The 22,167-nt window shown below is 50.5% G+C and overlaps 1 protein-coding gene across 1 annotated transcript in view; it reads left to right on the top strand.

The window, feature by feature from the left end:
- Positions 1-22,167, top strand: part of nbeab (neurobeachin b) — a 231,740-nt gene that overhangs the window by 117,011 nt on the left and 92,562 nt on the right. Inside the window, exons 31-37 of the mRNA XM_048980718.1 lie at positions 1,113-1,300; positions 3,109-3,235; positions 4,717-4,844; positions 9,265-9,326; positions 15,665-15,729; positions 17,770-17,878; positions 20,473-20,639. Of these exons, the coding sequence (XP_048836675.1) occupies positions 1,113-1,300; positions 3,109-3,235; positions 4,717-4,844; positions 9,265-9,326; positions 15,665-15,729; positions 17,770-17,878; positions 20,473-20,639 (846 nt within the window). The remainder of the gene's footprint in view (positions 1-1,112; positions 1,301-3,108; positions 3,236-4,716; positions 4,845-9,264; positions 9,327-15,664; positions 15,730-17,769; positions 17,879-20,472; positions 20,640-22,167) is intronic.

Here is a 22,167-nt window from a genome sequence, read left to right as displayed (position 1 = left end):
GAATGTTCTGCTAATTAATAATTCAGGCGTAGCGTTCCAGTGATATCAACAGCCTTTATGTTACTTTGTTGGCCCGTTTAAAAGACAGATTTTCTCGGGAAGGCCATTTGCTGGAGTTTTTTTGTTTTTGTAGGCAAAATGGTCTTTAAAATAAATTCATCAGCTGTGTTTCCTGACCGTTCCCCCTCTCTGCAGTTTTTTCACCTCTGTACACCATTACTTTGACTTTTTTTGTGACTACAATATTAGCTTGTAAACAGTGGGTTTATACTGCCGATTGACACTGTAAATACACTGTATATACAGCACTGCTTTCATTTTATGACTTCCCATGAAACAGTGTGCTGCTTCTTGGCCTAAAATATACTCCAATTTTTATTTAAGCTCCTTTCTGACAGCAGACCCTTAGGGTGGGAAACCACACAAAATTGGGATCCTACTGTGGTCACTCTGCAGAACGGGGTAGTCACATGGCCGTCGCCTTTGACAGGCATTTTTCACGAAAGCTTAATTTGATCTCCTGTCTTCTAGTCCCAAATAATCAGTAAAGACAAGTTATGGATAATTGTGCATCTATCCTGATCCTTCCCATGTCAGTTCAACAAACACTTAAAGTCCTCCCTAAGAAATGAACCCTAAAAGCATGATGATGAGATGCAGCCAGATGTACAGTGGGATTCTGATGGCTGTGATGTGCTTGGCGTTCTCTATGACAGACAACACAGGCTTGTAAGTAGCTTGAGAACAAAAACCAAGAACTAGACAGGACCACAGCAGTCAGTGGTTGTGTGTAATCGAGGCAGGCATCGTTTTCTTGGTTTAACAGGAAATTGACTAAATTAGTTTTGTGTAGTGTTATTTGTATCATGCATACTCATGTCGTGTGTGTGTGTGTGTGTGTGTGTTTGTGTGTATAAACAGAGAGAGAGAAAGAGAAATCAGTAGTATTTTGCCTGTTGTTTCACGGCTGTGGGCATGTTTATCTCCCGATAGTGATATGACTGAGGTGTGACAGTGTGTATCAGAAATATGGGGGGGTGTGTGATAAATACACCCCCCCCCCCCCAGGAGCCCGTGGGCGACGCTGATGATGCCGTTCTCCTTTTGGGCAGGAGTGTTGTGGTGCCCGTGAAGAAGCCCCCCCCAGGGACCCTCTCGGTGAACACAACGGGAAACTCGGGGGCGTCGGCAGCAGCCTCCATGGCGCTGGCTGCGGGGAGCACACCCAACATCTTCGCTGCCGCCTCCACCGCCACCTCCACCTCCTCCGCTACGCCCAAGAGCATGATCAACACCACGGGTAGCGTACCTCACCTGGAACTGGGGATCGCTGACTGACCACGGACTCCTCTCTGACATTCTGGGAGATCTGTGCATGCTAGTCACATAAGCCGTACTGAATAACATTTAAATAAATGCATTAGAAACCCGTTTCTGCGGAGGGTTTCTTTCCATGGATCCTTTTCAGTGACTCATTTAAACAAACTCTACTAAATTCTATTGGTTTCTCCTCTCATTTTTTCTTTGATGTGTTTCTTAGGCATGAATGTTCTCCCTGTTGTCAGAGGGGCAAACAGCTATGGATGGTCTTGCATTTGTCCATTGTCAGCTTCTTACTGCGGTTTGGTACTCTATAGATCATACTCCTACTGGTTAATTCACAGGAAGCTCAGCCTGGCCGAATATGTACCTAATTTAGCTCCCTGAATGTTGTATCATTATGATGCATTATCTTCCTTGCTTGTAAGTCGCATTTTCTAAATAGATAAACAAATGCGATATTATAAGTAGTCAAAGTATTATGTCGGTGGTTGGGCAGTGACTGTTTCTGACCACTAGATGACAGTATTCTCTCCTCATTGCATTGCTGCATAAGAAGAAGCATATGTTGTGTGCATTTGTGTGCGCGCGCACACACACACACACACACACACACACACACACTACACTACAGCATGTGTAGTGATCTGTGAATACGACAGAAGTGACTGCCAAAGTTAAAGAAGTCATGGAGTTTTTATAATATTGTCAGGTCCCTAACATTCTGATTTGACTTGAGGGAAGATGCTCTTTTTTAGCCTTTGAGTTCAGGAAGTAAACTGACTTTTTTTTTCTTATACTATTTTAAACAAATTTGAATTTCTTGGACCAGGAGCGAATAATTTGCGGTTGTCAGGACAATGTGTCCAGGTCCTGCTTACATACTAACACATTTATAGTAAGTAAAAAAAAAACCTTTGATGGCACATTCTCTGATGCCAAGTACTGGAGCTGCACAGTGATTGGCATCTCTGCTTTAATATGGATGTGTAGGTAACCCCCTGAAGGGAGCCCTGACTGTGGATCTGTGACTCTCAGTGCCAGTCCCACTGCTTACGGGTGAAAGCCTCTGGCAGGGCAGTCCGTTCACGACAGGCGGCATTGTGGGAAATGCACCGTCGGAAAGCGGTCGGCCTCGTTTCCGTCACATCTAGGAACTTGCCAGAGGCGCGGCTGGCCGGAGTCACACCCGAGGCTCCCCACCACCATCGCTGCTGCCTCTCACTCTGCCACACCCTCCCAAGCATGTGATCTTAAACCACGTTAACTGTCTCTACTTTTCCGTCTCCAGCTGAACTGCCAGTTCAGTAGCCTGATGGCAGTGTCCCGGATGTCTGATTAAAATAACCATTACAGAGTACACTGGTAGGACAAACACTGCCAGGAGTATGATGTTATTGATATTATGTTATTGATCTCAAATGAATTAAAATAGAAATAGTCATTACATTAATGTAGTGTGGTAATTTGCAGAGTAGGGATATATTAGTCACTTATGATGTCAGAGGGGAGACCTGTGTTTGGGAGGGGCTGCTGAAGACTATTTATCTATCTGTCTGTCTGTCTGTCTGTTCATCCGTCCGTCCATCCATCAATCCATCCATCCATCCATCAACCACACCTCATGGTTTCACAGATTCTTAAAGGCTGTAAACATTGTGACTTAGATACTTGCTTTGTAACCCTTTATTGACTTGTTCCCATAAGCATATGTTTCATATTTATTATACCCCCCCAAGTCAAAGACAACTCGCTTGACCTTCTCAAATCTTTCCTCCCAATTCTCAGGAGCGACAGATTCTGCCTCCTCTTCCTCCTCCTCATCCTCTAGTTTCGTCAACGGTGCCACCAGTAAGAACCTGCCAGCGGTACAGACGGTGGCCCCCATGCCAGAGGACACCATGGAAAACATGAGGTAAGCCGGGGGTGACCCCAGCCGAGCCCCGCCCACCTCTGTCGGCCCACCCCTGTCTGCAGATGGAAAGTCATGGTGTACTTGATGTCCCTACCACCAGGGAGTGCAGTGCCGCACTCCTCCCTCATCACCTTCAAACCTTCTTTGGCACCCGGGTCCCTTTCTGTTCGGAGCTACTGGCCTTCAGTTGCCGTGTTCAGCAGAGATGGTGCAGGCCTGTGTAGGATGTTTGAAGGACGGAGTAGCTTTTAACTGTTAGCAGTGAGCCGCAAATGATAATGATTAAGAATCACAGTGATTCCGGCAGTGAGGCCTAGTGGACGGGGTAGATGTAACCTTGAGCCCCCAGACCTCCCATCGTCTAATGGGCCATGACAGACCCCCCCGCCCATCCCTGCCTCCTGTCTCCCCATTCTTGGATGCTGACAAGCTCTGCGAGCCCCTTTCTGGGAGTGCGGCTCTCTTATAAGGCATCACAAATCGGTTGCCATGGCAGCCGTAACCAGCCCCACTTACTGTGACCGTGGAGTCAATGATGAAACTGTCTCATCTGGGAACGGAGCTTGGTGAGAGCCCCCCCCCCACTCCGCTCACTGCCTGCCCCTCCCTCCATTCCCCTCGCTTCTGCCACGCATGTGAGGAGTGGCATGTCACATCCGTGAGTGCCGGTGTCACTCTGATCATCCCCCCGGCTGTCATCGCCCCTGTCCAACTGGGCAGTGCTGATGCTTGCGTCCTATATGGGGCTCCTGCAGGAGGCGTGAGCTGGAATCACAGATGGAAGTTTCTGCACCACACTTCCAGGTGCATCCTGCTCCTGTGACTTTGCTGTTTGTTCACAGAATCTCTTTTGCAGTCCCGCCCTGTGCTGGAAGCTGATCACCTTCTAGAGCTTGACCGCTCCATGCTAGTGATGCTGGGTCTTTGGGATTCAGGCTGAGCTGGGTCCCATGTGTGTGGAGATTCTGCCCTCAGGGCTGGAGCTGTGGGAAGAGCGGGTTGGCCTAATACAACATGCTCTCTCTGTGCAGCAATCAGGCAAAAGCTTATTGGAGCCTGAGTGTTGCCCAGAGACGCTGCCCCCCTGTCATCAACCCCGAGTCCAAAAGCTCGATGGTGGTGTAGAATTTTAGAATTAAGAGATTAATTGTCATTGTTGACACACCACAGCACACAGTGCACAACAACGAAATGTGTTCTCTGCATTTAACCCATATGTGACAATGTGATTCAATTCAGCACCCGGGGAACAGTGCTTGGGGGTGGTACCTTACTCAGGGTACTTCTGTGGTGCCTTGTGGGTCGGGGATCTGAACCTGCAATCTTTCAGCTACAAGTGTGCTTCCCTAACCATTAAGCCACGACTGGTTCTGGTGACCTGCTGTGGAAATACGCACCGTCTTCAGGCTGCTGGGTGTGTGCTTGCGGCTCATTTGGTCACTGCTGTCCGTCTGCCCCCCCCCACCCCCCCACCCGTGCAGCATCACCACCAAGCTAGAACGCGCCCTGGAGAAGGTGGCCCCACTATTAAGGGAGATCTTCGTGGACTTCGCACCCTTCCTGTCGCGTACTCTGCTGGGCAGCCACGGCCAGGAGCTGCTCATTGAAGGTACAGGTGCTGTAAGCCGCTTCCTCTTTCTCTATCTGGCCCCCCCCGTCTGCGTCCTGCTGCCCTGTCTGCTGAGAAGCAGATCTGAAGAGAGCCTACCTGCCCCCAGCACAGGATTTCCCAGAATCCCCCTAAACATCACCCCTGACCTGTTTGCCTCGCTAATTAAATCAACCTCCTTGTCATCTCCACCTCCACCTCCATTTCTGTCTCTTTTGGTGTGGCCCATGTCCCTCCCCTTACAGTCTGCTAGGTGGGCCGTTCCGGGCTGTTATCGGATGATCTTTTGCAGATTTGTGCTTGACCCCACGGGGCTTTTAAGCACCCCACCCTCAAACTCCACCGTAAAGAGACACCCTTGGTCCAGCGGTTACCTCTCCCATCTGCAGCATCGACGGCGTCTTACTGGACGTTCTCAGTGCCTGAGACTGTGGAATCTCACAGAGATGTTTTTTCTTAGGACACACAGCACCGTGTTCTGCTTTGTGCTTCCACTCACAGGCATGGTAGCCCTATTTTTTCACTCTCCCTCGTCTTGTTGTCATTTGGAAAGAGTCGCCGAGTTTGGCGAGCAGTTTGATGGCAGTTCAGCCTGCCTGTGCACTTCCTGACAGCACATGCGGAGAGATACTCGCGCTTCAGTCAGCGTGAGCCAGACGCAGGAAGGCGGAATGTTCTGAGTACAGGCAGCTTGCGACTTACGTAGAACCGCACGGCGCCAAGGCGCTATCCTGCTGCTGATGAAACTTGGCAAACCTGCCGGTACAGATTAGTGGGATGACATTGCATTATTTTTATTCTGTGGAAAAGGAAAGATCAATCTGTGGGCCAGATTTAATAATGAATTCTAAGCATGTCACAGTCCGGTACTTTGAGACCTCTGAGTGGTGAATGAGCCGGCGAAATCCCTCGTCCTCCACATCTGGTTGTCTGATGCAGTCATCTCCATTTTTGTAGTAGTTGTGCCTTCAGCTCAGATGTTGCTACTTTTGCGCTGCTACTTTGCACATCTACCTGCAGCATGTGAACATGAGAGCGTGCAACCCAGAAGTAGGAGAATCTTTATTTCACTGGCTAAAATCCATTCTGATGTTACAGATCAATGGATTGAATCGGTACCTTAATAATCAATTCTTCACGATGCATCAGTGCATCTTTACACCCCTAGTTGGTGTCCCCATCCTCAGTAATTGACTGTCTTGTGCACATTGCTCCTGGGATAGGCTCCAAACCCCTAGTGACCCTGCATAGACTAAGCAGGTATGAGAAAGGCATGGATGGGTTTGGGCGGGTAAATGCGACTAACGTAAAATTTGATTTGTGGAACACATTACTTATGTAGTTCAAGAATCTCCTCTATTTGTTGGTTTGTTATTTATTTGATAAACCTGTAATATGTTCAAGCAAAATTAAGCAGTAAAGTGTGGATTTACTGCAGACCCTCAGCTAAGAAGCCCCTACACCCCCACTTGCCTGCGGTGAGGTTGCATCACGTAACGTGTTTCCTGACAGGTGGGACCTGGCATGTTCTAAGCGCACCTTACGCTGTGTTTTCGATGTTGGCTTCGAAATCCAGACAGCTGAGAAATCACCTGCGAGGACAACTGATGTTTGTAACCCCACACAAGCGTCCCTGGAGACACCTGCTAGGCTCTGGTCTGCTCTGTTTCAGAAGCCCTCCGTGTTGTAGTCTTGGATCAGGACCCTGTCAGCATGGTGAAAGTGAAAATGAGAGACTGGGGGCTGGCTGCAGGGGGTGGGGGGGTGCATACTGAGGACCCATTGTTTCTCCACGCATCTCTGAACTCTGCTAAAATGTAACGCTGTGGCGTGGGGAGGGGGGTGTCCCATTTAGCGGTAATTACCCCACTGCCCATTCCATGCTTGAGTTAGCAGGGGTCATGCCCTTTTCCCCCCTGCCCGCCTCCCCCGTTGGACATGTAGCCAAGGTCCCATCCTGAAGCAAGCAGAACTGTGAACACTGGCCCCGTTGTGGGGGGCCTGTGAGGTCACTTCCTGATGTGGCTCTCAGACCCACCCACCAGCATGCACCAGAATGGGGGCATTTATTTTAACCCGTCAGAGCTGGAGAAGGCTGACCTGCCCCCCCATCCTGCCCCTGAACGGCAGTGTCAGAGGGCAGCTGACTTATCGGCTGCCCTGCAGGTGGGAGGACAGGAAGTGGGCTATTTGGCGGGCGGGAGTCGTGTCCTCCTGCACATGCTCAAGCAGGGCATGTGTGAATGGTTCAAGCCATTCCTCACTTAACAACAGGAACGGCAGGCAAACTCCCGCAAACAAGGCGTCCGCAGGGTTCCACGCGTTTGGGACCAAGGTGAACTAGAGTTGTGAATATCGGATCAGCACCGTGGGGATTGGGGGGGCCGAAATCGCCAGCCGACAGGAGCTGCAACCTGTTCGCTTCATGCCATCGGCTTGTGTGAGGTCTGCTTGAAGGACAGCACTCCCTGCTTTAGAACCACACCACCATTTCGAGGTGCGGGGGTCGCTCTCTCCCCCTTCATCCACCAACCATCTTCACGTTTTGTTACACCCCGTATCCCTTGGCTGATTGATGCGTTTTGCTTTCATCCTCAAAACCATGGCAACAAGCCACTCCTTCGGCACAGGGGGGGAAAAAAATAGCACCGCGGCAACACCCTGCAGCACACCGACTATAATGAGCCCCCCCCCCGGCGCCCACGCTGGCACTCAGGGGAGCCGCCATGTCATTAATGCTCGCTGAGGAATATCGAAGTGGACATCGGCGTCGCCAACAGCACCACCACGAATAAGCTTTTCACACCTGCTTCTCTTCTCGTTATGTCACCGTCTGCGTGTGTGTGAAAGCCTGCATGCATGCATGTCTGACTTACCTATCTACTAATGCGACACAACACTCCTGTGCGCCACTCAAGCCGGTGCCTCTGTCTGTGTGTGTATGTTTTGTATATATATACTGTCTGCGTGTGTATATTCTCTATATATACTGTGTATGTGTGTGTTATGTGTCTGTATGACTGAGGCTGCATGACTGATCAACCAGTAGTTTGTGGCTGCTTTTTCAGTAAGCATGGGGCATTTTTTACATATATATCCATATGCTGTGTCCTTCTTGGTATGCATAGTACATAATGCTTATACAATATATTCCGTAGGCCAAAAATCTGAGACAGCCTGTTAAGTGTAACTGGCTTTCCACTGGAAAATCTAAATGGGGAAAAAGCTTTATACCATATTCTTAAAGGCATTAAAATATTTTATGGCAACCAAGGAATCCAGTGCCCAGTAATATTGTGTACCTGTGTGCAAATTGAATTGGTGTATGCCAAAATGTGGCTAACGGGACCACAGTGCTTTACAACTGCTGCATTACAATGAGTGGAATATGGCTTTCCTCACGAAAATCAGCCAGTCTTGTTGATGAACAGCCCAGTCTCCAGCTATCAGTTTGACAGGGATATCACTATAAATTCTGATCTATTGTAACTTGTGTGGAGCAGATGTTTTAAGGTGTTAGAGCTACATTTATGCAAACATATACCTGTACGGCTTTATCTGCCACTGGTTTAGCAGTATTTCCCTGACTCATCATTACTAGCATCCCTCTTAGTTTTATGAGTGAGTAGAGCCATTAGTCCCACTGTGCTGGCTAAAGTTCCATTGATGCCCTATCAGGAAGGCAAGGCTACCCGGTATACCAAGCAGGCAAATGATCCGTCACCTCCTCAGCCAGTCAGGCGAAGCAGTGGACATTCGGCCGTAAAATAAACAGCAGAGAGGTGTATGGATCCCGCCAGTGGCATACAGTGTTTGATACCTGGCTGAGCCTTTGCCTATTTCCTATGTACTGTTAAAAATGTACTTGTAAAACTAAAAAAGCCTCTGACTTTTGTGTGTGGAGATGGTAGCTTCAGACATACTGAGCCTGACATGACCTGATCTTTACACGCCCTGTGACCTTCAGAGCACCACACTAGATGGCTGCTCCACTGGACCTGTGTCATGTTATTGTGTGGAAAATGCTTCTTGTGTCAAATGTAAAGGTTATTGTCGTCTCATGTGTGAATGTAAATCTGTATTCCCCTTTATATTCAGATGCGCTTTTAAAGTCAAAGGAAACATTTCACCAATGATGAACTGTAAATCCTTGTCTTGGCCACAAAATTCTGGAATCCAGATTATTCTTTCTGGGATAGTACAGTACAGTACCATACCGTATACTAGTGCCCTCTCATGTGACAGCCCGGTTCTTAACTCTGTTCCCAGTTGTCCTGTTCTGTCTTTCTTGGCTTGGTATCTGCCAGCTCAGTATGTGTTAGAAGGCATGTTGTTATGGGTAAGCATACAGGTGCATGTATGTGTGTGTGTGTGTGTGTGTACATGTCGTGACCCTCACCTGCGCTCTGTGTCCCTGCAGGTCTGGTGTGCATGAAGTCCAGCACGTCTGTGGTGGAGCTGGTCATGCTTCTCTGCTCACAGGTGAGACCTCGCTCTGATCCAAGCCCTGACATTCCCTCCCCAGCTCAGCTTCTTACTCCTACTTCGTGTGGGACACTTTATTCCAGCTGAGCGAGATTAATCACTGAGACTCTGAACAGCTCAGGTCACTTTATGTCAGACTAAATGTTTGAAGACCAATTTTTTTCACTTTGAGTAACAAATCTGTGTAAAGACAAAGTCTTTGCAAATCTTGAATAGCAAAATCTTTATAAAAGTACTTGTTAGTTGATCATATGTAACCATTAAAATAAGAACAGGTTTGTTTGTGTAAATGGACCCTGCATATACTCTAATAATTCAAGAAACAATTAAGACTCAATGGGAGCAAAGGCCAACATTTGCAGTCAAATAGCAGGAAGGTTAATGGAAACCCTGTCCTAGAATATCATTGCTAAGATCAGATCATGGTGCCACGTGGCATGATGGGATATGTAGTCTACCGGCCATTGTTGACTACAGACACATTACAGACTTATGGACATTGATAGGCAATATCAAATTACCAGTACATTTAACATTGGCATGATTTGGATGCTTGAATCGAGGTTCACTGTAGCTGTGTTACTGCACCCTTACAATGGCTGTTGATAGCTGTAGCAGTTACAGTTATTCAGCTGATGGAAACACAAGGACATGGTCGGATTCAGCCAGACACTCTTACAGTACAACAAGCGTCTGGTGCTGCTATCTTCTGTTGCTTATTGCATGTAATGCAAAGGAAAGCCTAGCAGTATTCCATAGAGCTTCTGCTAGAGGCAACAAATCAGTGTTTCTGCAGCAAAGGTTCTCATAGTCGCCCCTGATCCAACCGTAAACCAGAATAAACAATAAATAATAAACAATGCATAGATAAAAAAAATGATTTTGAAATGGTTTCTCAGCTCCATACCGGCATAATGAACCGCTATGCAAGAATGATTGCATTGAGAAACATTAACAGTCCTACAGAAAGGGCAGTTCCTAGCCAGCCGACACACCCGTCACAGACTGTCTCAGTGTGTCTGACTCGTAGCATGAGCTCCGGCCAAAGACACAGACGGGTGAAGGCGGCCCTGCCCTGTGAGGCGCCCAAAACACCGCTGGAGGAAATACACGACATACCTGCTGTAGGACCCATCAGAGAAGCATTAGGGGCTGCTCATGCAGTGAAGAGATGCAAGCCCCCCCCCCCCCCCCCCACAAAGGGGGCGACATCCAAAGTGGAAGATCCACAGCAGCATGGCTGTCCACACGTACACTCAAGCTCCCCACGTATGTCAAGCTCCCCCCCCCCCCCACACGCAGAGCAGTGTCTCCGCAATGCTGTCTGCTCCCAGCTCTTGGATGTACTGCAGCATGGACCCCTTGCCCAGTCCCTAATCGCGGGGATAGCGTTACCGAGGCTGCCAGGGTTCCTGCCATTAGCCACCTCTGGGACGAAACCCTGTCCGGCTTATTGATCGCCGGCAATGGGAGTGAAATCGGAGATTGGGGGTGATGTCTTTGTGGAGGCTGAGTGGGGCCAGCCTTCCTGGGCCGATCCCATCAGTCCCAGTGCTGGTACCAGCACTGACCTCCCTGGGAGAGCCCTAGAGCACAAGGGCACCTGTCAGCGCAAAAAAGGGAGCCGATGGGGAGCCATGCTGTTAGTGCAGGCATCACCAGCAGTGAAGTCATCAGCTTCAGCAACACCCAGTCATAATGCCAGTCGCATTATTATGCAGGTATTACTGGGTGACATGGGGGGGGGGGGGGGTACTGCTTGGCTCACACCCGAGAGTTGGGGCATTATATGTCTCCGCTTTGTGTGTCTGGGGTTTGCATGCTCCTCCCGTGTCTTACAGACTTCCTTCATGTGCTCTGACTTCCTGCATTCCTGCAAGCTTTTAGGCTGACTGGCATCTCTGAACTGCCCATACTGTGTGATTGTGTGTGTCCTCTGATGGACTGGCATCCCATCCAGGGCATCCCCTGCCTTGTGTCCTCTGATGGACTGGCATCCCATCCAGGGCATCCCCTGCCTTGTGTCCTCTGATGGACCGGCATCCCATCCAGGGCGCCCCCTGCCCTGTGTCCTCTGATGGACCTGCATCCCATCCAGAGTGTCCCCTGCCTTGTGTCCTCTGATGGACTTGCATCCCATCCAGAGTGTCCCCTGCTTTGTGTCCTCTGATGGACTGGCATCCCATCCAGGGCGCTCCCTGCCTTGTGTCCTCTGGTGGACTGGCATCCCATCCAGGGTGCCCTCTGCCTTGTGTCCTCTGATGAACCTACATCCCATCCAGAGCGTCCCCTGCCTTGTGTCCTCTGATGGACCTGCATCCCATCCAGAGCGTCCCCTGCCTTGTGTCCTCTGATGGACCTGCATCCCATCCAGAGTGTCCCCTGCCTTGTGTCCTCTGGACTTGCATCCCATCCAGGGCGCCCCCTGCCTTGTGTCCTCTGATGGACCTGCATCCCATCCAGAGTGTCCCCTGCCTTGTGTCCTCTGATGGACTTGCATCCCATCCAGAGTGTCCCCTGCTTTGTGTCCTCTGATGGACTGGCATCCCATCCAGGGCGCTCCCTGCCTTGTGTCCTCTGATGGACTGGCATCCCATCCAGGGTGCCCTCTGCCTTGTGTCCTCTGATGAACCTACATCCCATCCAGAGCGTCCCCTGCCTTGTGTTCTCTGATGGACCTGCATCCCATCCAGAGCATCCCCTGCCTTGTGTCCTCTGATGGACCTGCATCCCATCCAGAGCGTCCCCTGCCTTGTGTCCTCTGATGGACCTGCATCCCATCCAGAGTGTCCCCTGCTTTGTGTCCTCTGATGGACCTGCATCCCATCCAGAGCGTCCCCTGCCTTGTGTCCTCTGATGGACCTGCATCCCATCCAGAGCGTCCCCTGCTTTGTGTCCTCTGATGGACCTGCATCCCATCCAGAGCGTCCCCTGCCTTGTGTCCTCTGATGGACCTACATCCCATCCAGAGCGTCCCCTGCCTTGTGTCCTCTGATGGACCTGCATCCCATCCAGAGCGTCCCCTGCCTTGTGTCCTCTGATGGACCTGCATCCCATCCAGAGCGTCCCCTGCTTTGTATCCTCTGATGGACCTGCTTCCCATCCAGAGCATCCCCTGCCTTGTGTCCTCTGGTGGACAGGCATCGCATCCAGAGTGTCCCCTGCCTTGTGTCCTCTGGTGGACCTACATCCCATCCAGAGTGTCCCCTGCCTTGTGTCATCTGATGGACCTGCATCCCATCCAGAGCGTCCCCTGCTTTGTGTCCTCTGATGGACCTGCATCCCATCCAGAGCGTCCCCTGCTTTGTGTCCTCTGATGGACCTGTATCCCATCCAGAGCGTCCCCTGCCTTGTATCCTCTGATGGACCTGCATCCCATCCAGAGCGTCCCCTGCTTTGTGTGCTCTGATGGACCTGTATCCCATCCAGAGCGTCCCCTGCCTTGTATCCTCTGATGGACCTGCTTCCCATCCAGAGCATCCCCTGCCTTATGTCCTGTGATGGACCTGCATTCCATCCTGAGCGTCCCCTGCCTTGTGTCCTGTGATGGACAGGCATCGCATCCAGAGCGTCCCCTGCCTTGTGTCCTCTGATGGACAGGCATCCCATCCAGGGCGCCCCCTGCCTTGTGTCCTGTGATGGACAGGCATCCTATCCAGGGGGGAGGCAGCCCCTGCCTTGTGTCCTGAAATGGACAGGAATCCCATACAGGGGGGTCATCCCCTGCCTTGTGTCCTGTGATGGACAGGCATCCTATATGGGGGAGGGGGGCGTCCCCTGCCTTGTGTCCTCTGATGGACAGATATCCTTTCCGGGGGTAGTGTCCCCTGCCTTGTGTTCTCTGATGGACAGGCATCCCATCCAGGTGGGTGTCCCCTGCCTTGTGTCCTGTGATGGACAGGCATCCCATATGGGGGGGCGTCCCCTGTCTTGTGTCCTGTGGTGGACAGACATCCCATCCGGGTGGGGTGACCCCTGCCTTGTGTCCTGTGATGGACAGGCATCCTATCCAGGGGGGGTCGTCCCCTGCCTTGTGTCCTGTGATGGACAGGCATCCTATCTGGGGGGGGGGGGCGTCCCCTGCCTTGGGTCCTGTGATGAACATGCATCCAATCTGGGGGGGTGGGGCGTACCCTGCCATGTGTCCTGTGATGTACAGGCATCCCATCTGGAGGGGCGTCCCCTGCCATGTGTCCTGTGATGGACAGGCAATCCCTCCGGTGGGGGGGGGGGGGGGTCGCTCCCTGCCTTGTGTCCTGTGATGGATAGGCATCCCATCCAGGGCGCCCCCTGTCTTGTGTCCTCTGATAGACCTGCATCCCATCCAGAGCGTCCCCTGCCTTGTGTCCTCTGATGGACCTGCATCCCATCCAGAGCGTCCCCTGCCTTGTGTCCTCTGATGGACCTGCATCCCATCCAGAGCGTCCCCTGCCATGTGTCCTGTGATGGACAGGCAATCCCTCCGGTGGGGGGGGGGGGGGTCACTCCCTGCCTTGTGTCCTGCGACAGGCATCCCATCCAGTGTGTCCTCAGCCTCATGCCCTTTACATCTTGGGGCAAGTTTTAGGCTCACAGCAACCCTCAAGGAGTAGTAAGATGGATAGTTGGAAAATATTGGGAGGTTGAATGGATTTTTCCTGTGGGCTTTCATATCAGCTTTTGTGTGCCAGGTGGCCATTTTCAGCCATATGTGTCGACAGCCTGAGATGGCATTGCAGATTTGGTGAAACATAAAGCTCATATGTACACAGACATGGATCTACTTATTGAGTGACACCTATTGGCATGCATGGCAGAAATGAGACCTGCGCTTAGAAGAGAAAGGCTGAATTTGGTTGGCTTCTGGAGCTGCCAATCTTGTTAATTGTCCAATGAAAATAGCCTGTCAACTTGCATATTTTAATCATTCTGCCCAGTCTCAGGCTAGTTGGAGCAGAGTAAGCAGCAGAAGCCATCTCCCTTTTAGATCGCTGCCTCAAATTGAGAGGTCACATAGGCCTGGTTCTCGTAAGCGTGCGAGCGCACGGAACGAGTTAGGGAGCTGAGCTGTGGGGATTTACGGGCGAGTATGTCCAGATGTGGGCGCCGCGGCCAGCAGATGAAAGAGGGCCCTGCTCCCGCTGACAGCTTGGAGCCAAGACTCCACAAATGTTTAGTGGCCATTAAAGCTGGGTGAATCAAAGGGAAGCGAATAAAGGAGACAGCGTGCAGTTATGGTGCTCACCGAAAAATGATCTCAGGCGGGGCCACTATCGGGATCCTTTTGAACAATGCTCTTATATGACTACATTCGGGGCGGCTGGAGGTTAAGAGATATGGATGTGAGCTCTACCACCGGGGGGCAGAGCTGTTGTACCTTTGATGTAGTTATAACTTGAATTGTCAGTATATGTTCAGCCGTATAAATAAGTGAGATGTGTCAAATGCTTTAGAAGTGATGGCAACATTAAAACTCACTGTTTCAAATTATCTGTGACTTCTTTGTGAAACTGCATCGGGTTTGCATTTTCAGGGCAGGTCAGGGGATTGCAGCAGGCCCTGTCCAACATTACATACTGCATAGTGTGTGCAATAAGCAGAACTGTTCTCCTGTAAGTCCAGCATTTACCTGGACTGATTAACAAGGATGCTGCAGCTATTTTATATGGGGGGAAGTCTCTCTACTGCCCTCTGGTGGTGCACTGAAACACAGCTTGTTTTCTGGTTTTGTTACATAAATATTACTTTTAGCTGCTTAGTGAATATGTTCTTGTCTAGAGTGGCTTGCAGTTTTTTTGAAGTTGGATATTTTTTTATTAACTCACGTTAAGCAACTGCAAAGTAGTAAAGCAAGGTTTCTCTCTGGAAACATCAGGTTGCATCTAGTTGGGTCTCCTTCAGATCAGACCTTGCATTAAGGGGAAGCAGGATTCATGTCTTTATTGTGTCTCTGCTGCGTTCGATCGGCTCAGGATGCTGGTTTTCATCCTGCCTGGTTCACGTCAGTATCTATTGCCTGAATGGGCGCCTATCACATTTATGCAGGACAGAGATGTCTCAGCTGTGGCTTTCCTCTGCCATTCCAGTGACAGCTCACAGCCTCCTGTGCAGTTATTGCTGCTAAACATTCATTTTACCTCTGTAAAAAGTTGCAAACTGAATTAACATCTGAGGCAGAAATGATTGTTTTTATATTACTGGTTTATTGCCCTGTAATGATGTTTGCGGAGAATTACTCCAGCGATCTTTATCATCTTATTATTGTGCTATTGAATGGCTAAAAATGAACATGTGTGGTGGATTTTTCCAGTTCTTCAATCTCATTCGGTGCTTGATAGGTCTTCGTTCTGTTTCAGGAGTGGCAGAACTCGATCCAGAAGAATGCAGGCCTTGCCTTCATCGAGCTCATCAATGAGGGCAGGTAAGCGGCGTCGTAGCACGGGCAGAGCTCAGCTACACCATCTCTGTAATCAGCCTGCCGCTCAGCTGTCCTCGGGCCACCTCTCCGGACTCTGGGGATTAACGCAGGCGCGCAGATTAGCCTAAATCCTATTGGCCCTGCAAGGCGAGGAACTACTATAGGGCACACGGCTTTCTCAGGGAAGTGTAAGGGACGGGGGTGAGAGGTGACCTCAAACTATGAGTGAGAGAAGGAGGAGTGACTGGGCCATCATGTGTGCACGCTCAGCATGGGTGCGGAGCCTCGGACACGCAGTTTGGTGGGAAGGATTTAGGTCGGCTCACACTGAACCCATCTGCTGGCCCATATGTTGCAATGCCCCACTGCCAATCCCCACACACACACACCACCTCACACCCTAGGCCACGGGCCTGCTGCAGGGTGCTGTCCAGGGTGCTGGCCTGGAGGCCTGTGGCTGCCCATACCTACTGCTGCATCTGCTCCGCCCACATCTCAGCCACTACATCTGCACCGCCCACGTCTCAGTCGCTACATCTGCTGCGCCCACTTCCCCACTGCTCCATCTGCTCCACTCACATCCCTGCTGCTTCATCAGTTCCCCTCACATCCCTGGCTCTCCTTCTGCCCGCCCACTTGCCCTCTGCCCCCATCTGCACTGCCCACGTCCCCTGCTCTCCATCTACTCCACCCACATCTCCGCCGCTCCATCTACTCCGCCCTTATCCCTGGCTCCCAACCTGTTCTACCCACATTCCTTCCGCTCCATCTGCTCTGTGCATGTCCCTTGCTCTCCATCTGTTCCGCCTACATGTCCAGTTCTCCATCTACTCCGCCCACATCCCCGCTGCTCCATCTACTCCACCCTTGTCCCTGGCTCTCATCTGCTCCGCCTGCATTCCCTCCGCTCCATCTGCTCTGCCTACATCCCCGCCTCTTCATCTGTTCCATCCACGTCTCTGCCACTCAACCTGCTCCGCCCATGTCTTTGCCGCTCCGTCTGCTCCACCCATGTTCCTGCTGCTCCATCTGCTCCGCCCACGTCCCCACTGCTCCATATGCTCCTCCCACATCTCTGCCACTGCATCTGCTCCACCCATATCCCTGTTGCTGCACCTGCTCCACTCATGTCTCTGCCCTCAAGCCTGACCTGCTCGTTCAGAGCCTTGGTAAAGGTCCTCATGGTTGGGACCTTCAGAACATTGTGTGGCCGGCTCTGTATATACACCCCCTGTTTCCTTTGTCTTGAGTCCTCTACGTCTCCCTGCATCGGCCTAGCTGCTTTCTGACTCCACCCGTGAGCTCGATGGCACGTTTACTGTATCGTGTTCTGCGTGGATGTGGGGTCGGGGCTTAAATGTTGCTTACAGGATGCCCCGCTGTGGGTTTGGACACCGCATCTGCAGAAAAATTGTCAGGACCCAGGCCACCTGAATTCCCAATACTTTCTTTTTTAGTTTTCTGGTCACTGACCCCCCCCAGATGTAAATTTAGACTGGTTGTTTAAACTTACTGGGTAACCGGGTCGGCTGTAACTGGTGAATTTAAGGCGGAAGGGTGCAGGGCTCTGCTTCGCAAGAGACTGCACAGAAACTGGCGGGACCCCTAGGCTCGGCCCACTGCATCGTGGGAAACGGGCTGAGGTGCATTGAGGCATTGCCATGAATTCACACTGAGCACAGCTAAATTATAGCTCTCCCTCTGACTCCCAAGACCTGGCCCTTACGCAGGCTTTTTATTGTGGAAGGACATGCATAAGAGCGTGTGGCGTGGAAGTTGTTGGTTCTGGATGGGCAGCTCGCTTTCTTTGGAAGCTTGGCAGCCAACTGGAAAGGCCCCATCTCTCTCTGCCTTTCTTCCTTTATTTATTTTTCTTTTTGCTGTGGGAATATTACACATCTCAGTCCACTTAGTTAATGTCACAGGAAATGAGCAGCGCAGACATTCAGACCCAGGGCAGCTGTGGGCGGCTGAGAGCTGCGGTTTGAATTGACTGTGTGTTTACCCCCTGTACCCCCCCCCGTACCTCCGCTTCCCTTCTAGACTCCTGTGCCATGCCATGAAGGACCACATTGTGCGCGTGGCCAATGAGGCCGAGTTCATCCTGAATCGGCAGCGTGCCGAGGACGTGCACAAGCACGCCGAGTTTGAGGTGGGTCCCATGCCGACTGGCACCCAGCACTAAGTCATCACATCAGGCAAGCAAGTGTGTACCATGGGGCTTACACGTGGCGGGGGGGGGCTCCCCTATGCTCACCTAACTCCCATCCCCCCTCCCATGTTCACCTCGAAGGTTGACCTTCCCCCCATGCTTACCTCTGGGGGTGACCCCCGCATGCACAGTCTCAGTGATTAACCGGCGTATGCTATTACCATTCTGGCACGTCCCAGTACTCATTCCCGCTCCTTGGAGAGACGTCTGCACGCAGTTAGTGCTTAAAATGTTCCCATCTCGGTATTTCTGAATGATCCTGCCCTGGGAGGTTCACCACCACAAGATATGAAGGGCACACAATTGTCAAGAATTAATATTTACCCAGCATTCCCCTGTCTCCTGACTTCCTTCTCACTAACATCTGTTTTGTCCTCTCCTTGGTGTGCCCCCTTACCTTGCTGGAGTTCAGTGACCCCACATGCAGACAGGGGTGTGGTGGGATCACACGCAGATGCGTACTGGGACATTCCTTTGATTGTTCTGTAATCCCTCCCTTGTCTCCTGTTGGGGCCCAGTTATTAGCTGACAATGCAGGGATTTAATAAGCACGCATGCTGCTAATGGAATCTGGGGGTCTGGGGAGGCCTCAGACCCCCCCCTCCCCCCCACACACACGCACACACACTGTCACAGAAATGGTGGGGGGGGAGCTCATGAGAAATTTAACCCTCAATTAAAGCATTATGCTCTTCAATCAGAAAGTGGCAGAAAAAAGGAATTTTCAATTTTTGTCAGTGGGGATTTTGGACGTTAATGAAATTAAGTTGACTGTTCGTGTAGGCAGACACTGTGTGTCTGCACACACACACACGCACACACACAGAAGCTCCTGTCTCTCACACACACCGCACCATCTGTAAGCTCAGCTCAGTTCTCCTGTAAGCTGACAGAGATGAGGAGTGATGAGGTTTTTATCTGGCAGGCACAGCCCTCTGGAAGCAGAGTTTCGATATGATCGTTCCGGAAACCCTTGACCCTGCAAGATAAACCAGGAGAGATGTGCAGGGAGGTCATTGGTTAATGGGGATGTGGGCCATCCAATCCGCTGCCCTGTGACAGCAGGCGTTCGTCATCTGACAGCGCCCCCTGCTGTGAGGGGGAGGCAGTCAGGATGTTTTTACAATGATGCTCGCGAGCTCCTGTATGCCTTTAAGTGATAAATAATGTTTGATATTTGTCAGCGCTCGGCGCGCTGAAGATGACAAGTGGAGATTGAGTTATCTACCGTTTGAAGAATCCGCCGAGGTACCATATCTGACAGAATTCAAATATAAAGCAGGAAATTCAATTAAGTTTCAGCTACTGTTAGCAAATTAGATTTTGAATATTGGGGGGGGGGGTAGTGGGGGTGAAATCCCCCCAGGCCACGCAATAAGACAATCTTATTTCAGCTGCAGAGATGCTCACATGTGCCGGGCGAGATTACCTTTCCTCTGACTGGGGACCTCTAAGCCTCCGGCAGCCTCCACAAACGTCATGTAAAAAAAAACAATCCCCAAATCACACTGTTGTATTTTCATGTAACCTCTGCTCCCTCCCATCGCACGCTGCTCATTTCCTAAAAAAAGCGTTCGGCTCTTCGTGAATGTTTCCCCTAAATGGCTGACAGGACATTCCCCACCTTAAGCGTGATGAATGACCTCACAGTGCTCAGGTTCAAGGTAATAATGACAAATAGATAATATTGCCGTCCTCGTATATATAGTTAACCAGCTGCCTCTTCTATTAAATCCTAGTTGCTGGATCGGCTAAATAGCAGAGAGTAAATGACTGATTCCTGTGTCTTTTTTTCCTTTTTTAAAGTGAAATTGATGATAATTGCTGCCAGCTTTTGCGGCGCGTATTTATTCCCGCCGTGCCTGTCCCCTGCACTTCATTAACCTTGGCGAGTGCAGTTTCCTTAACAGTTTTCCTGTTACCTTCCTGTTGGTGGTTTGATTTACTGCCTGACGCTTGTCTTGGGCCTCCAAAGTGTTCGTTTTTGTATATGTATCTAACGCGTCCCTTTCACCTAATTCCTAAAACCTAGCCCCCCACCCCTAAGCCTCTTTGTGTGAGTCAGAGGGGAGCAAGAAAGCCATACCCCCAACTCTGAAATTCACATGTAAATGCAGGCAAATTGCCTTTAGAGCCTTCAGAGTATCTTCACATCCAAAAGGAGTCACATAGGTTTCTAGGATGTTTGTTTTTGTTTTTTTTTTATTGAGATATATACACACACACACACACACATACATACATTTGTAATTATATCTTTGTGGGGACTCTCCATTCATTTCTATAGAGATTACTCTAATCCCAACATGATGACCTTAACCCCTACCCAGCCCTAACCTTAACCAAAAGAAAATACGAGCCTTTTGGCATTTTTACTTTTTTGATCTTTGAAAAAATGGTCCTCACAAAATGAAAATAACGTTTTTTTTTTTTTATCAAATTGTGGGGACATTTAATCCACACACACACATACACAGTCTTATTCACAATTTAACCATTAATGCAACCCCCCCCCCCCCCCCCCCCACTGATAGTCGAACTGTGCCCAGTATGCGGCGGACAGGAAGGAGGAGGAGAAGATGTGTGAGCACCTGATCAGCGCCGCCAAGCACCGGGACCATGTGACGGCCAATCAGCTGAAGCAGAAGATCCTCAACATCCTGACCAACAAGCATGGGGCTTGGGGGACCATGTCGCAGAGGTAAGGGCCCGGGGCCAATCTGGGGGACCCTGTTGCAGAGGTAAGGGGCTGGTCTAGGGGACCCTGTCGCAGAGGTAAGGGCCCGGGGCCGACCTGGGGTTTGCCAGCCCAGAGAGCTGCAAGCATTGAGAATCCAGACTGAACACTACCCCCCCCCCCCCACCACACACATACACACACGCACACACACACTTGGCATGGCAGGAGTGACAGTAGCGGTTGGATGTAATTTTCTTGCCGTTCACCGGGGTCAGGCTTCAGGTCGGCAAACTCAATTATGGCACAGATCGCCTTAATCCCCAGGAGATTGCTGATTGGCTGGCGTGATTGTCAGACTTGCGGCCAGAGCCTGGGTCAGCTTTAGGCCCCTCCGCTGCGCGGCCAAGATGGCAGAGCACCTGGATGCTGTTTGAACATCCCCTGGGCCTTGCTAAGTCAGCCCAGCCCAGCCGGTACAGATTTGGTAGGGGAGACCCCGTCAGATGCAGAGGTAAATGTTGATATTTTCAGCGTAAGCAGAGTGATTGGCGAGCCAAAGCCGTCATTCAGCAGCGGGCAGCTGCGGGAGGGGCCTTCACTTTCGAAACGCTACAGGGATCCGGCTTCTGAATGTGGCTCTCACTTCCTGACATTTCATCTGTCAGCTTAATCTTGAGATTGTGCAGGGCAGCAGCCAGGGCCGGTGCTGCTGCTTCCTCTGAGCGCAGAGCGCTTGCGTAGCCAGTCTTCCCAAACAGTAATGCTTTGTTATCTTATACTATAGAACCCATCCATGTTAGATAGTTAGATAGCACTATTTACACGTATTTTCTTGTGTATAAAATCATGTGTTGCTTTGCAGTAATCATGCCTCTTTTTGGTTTCTGATTGTCATGGTGCTAACTTAATTACTCCCTACCTCCCACCATCCATCCATCCATCCCTCCATACAATTCTCATAACTACTTATACTGGGCCAGTGGTGGGCTATCCCAGCATGCACCAGGCATGAGGCAAGGGACCCTCTATATGGGAATGCCATCCCATTCATTTGGTCATTTATTCATCCATTTTAAATTCTTGATTAAAAGTTTGCATTAAAAACTTTTGAAGGTTGCGGGCACTAGGCATCCACTGAATATTACATTCCAATATTTAATATTACACTGTAATAAAAACAGAACGATAGGTTCATGAAGGTAATGACTGTGACCGTCATCATGGCCTGTTGACAGCCTTTTATCTGCAAGCACAGCTGGGGTCTTTGCATACTTGCTGTGCTGCGGCTGATCTGCCCACAGCTAAGTTAAAAACCATGTGTTCCCAGGGTAGGTCATCAAAGGATTGGTTCCATGTATTCAGTGGCAAAGAATATTAATGAAAAGCAGTTGGAATGAATTAGAAATGAGGGAATCATCTTTGACTCCGGTTGCCCCCCACAGTCCAAAAACATGTTGAGGCTAATTGGAGTTACTAAATTGCCCATAGGTGTGTATGTATGTGTGAGTGAATGGTGTGTGAGTGTGCCCTGCGATGGGCTGGCCCCCCA

Source organism: Brienomyrus brachyistius, chromosome 17, assembly GCF_023856365.1.
Source record: "Brienomyrus brachyistius isolate T26 chromosome 17, BBRACH_0.4, whole genome shotgun sequence".
Classification (NCBI taxonomy): domain Eukaryota; kingdom Metazoa; phylum Chordata; class Actinopteri; order Osteoglossiformes; family Mormyridae; genus Brienomyrus; species Brienomyrus brachyistius.
The sequence above is the reverse complement of the archived record's forward strand: the minus strand, read 5'-3'. Positions and strand labels throughout refer to the sequence as shown.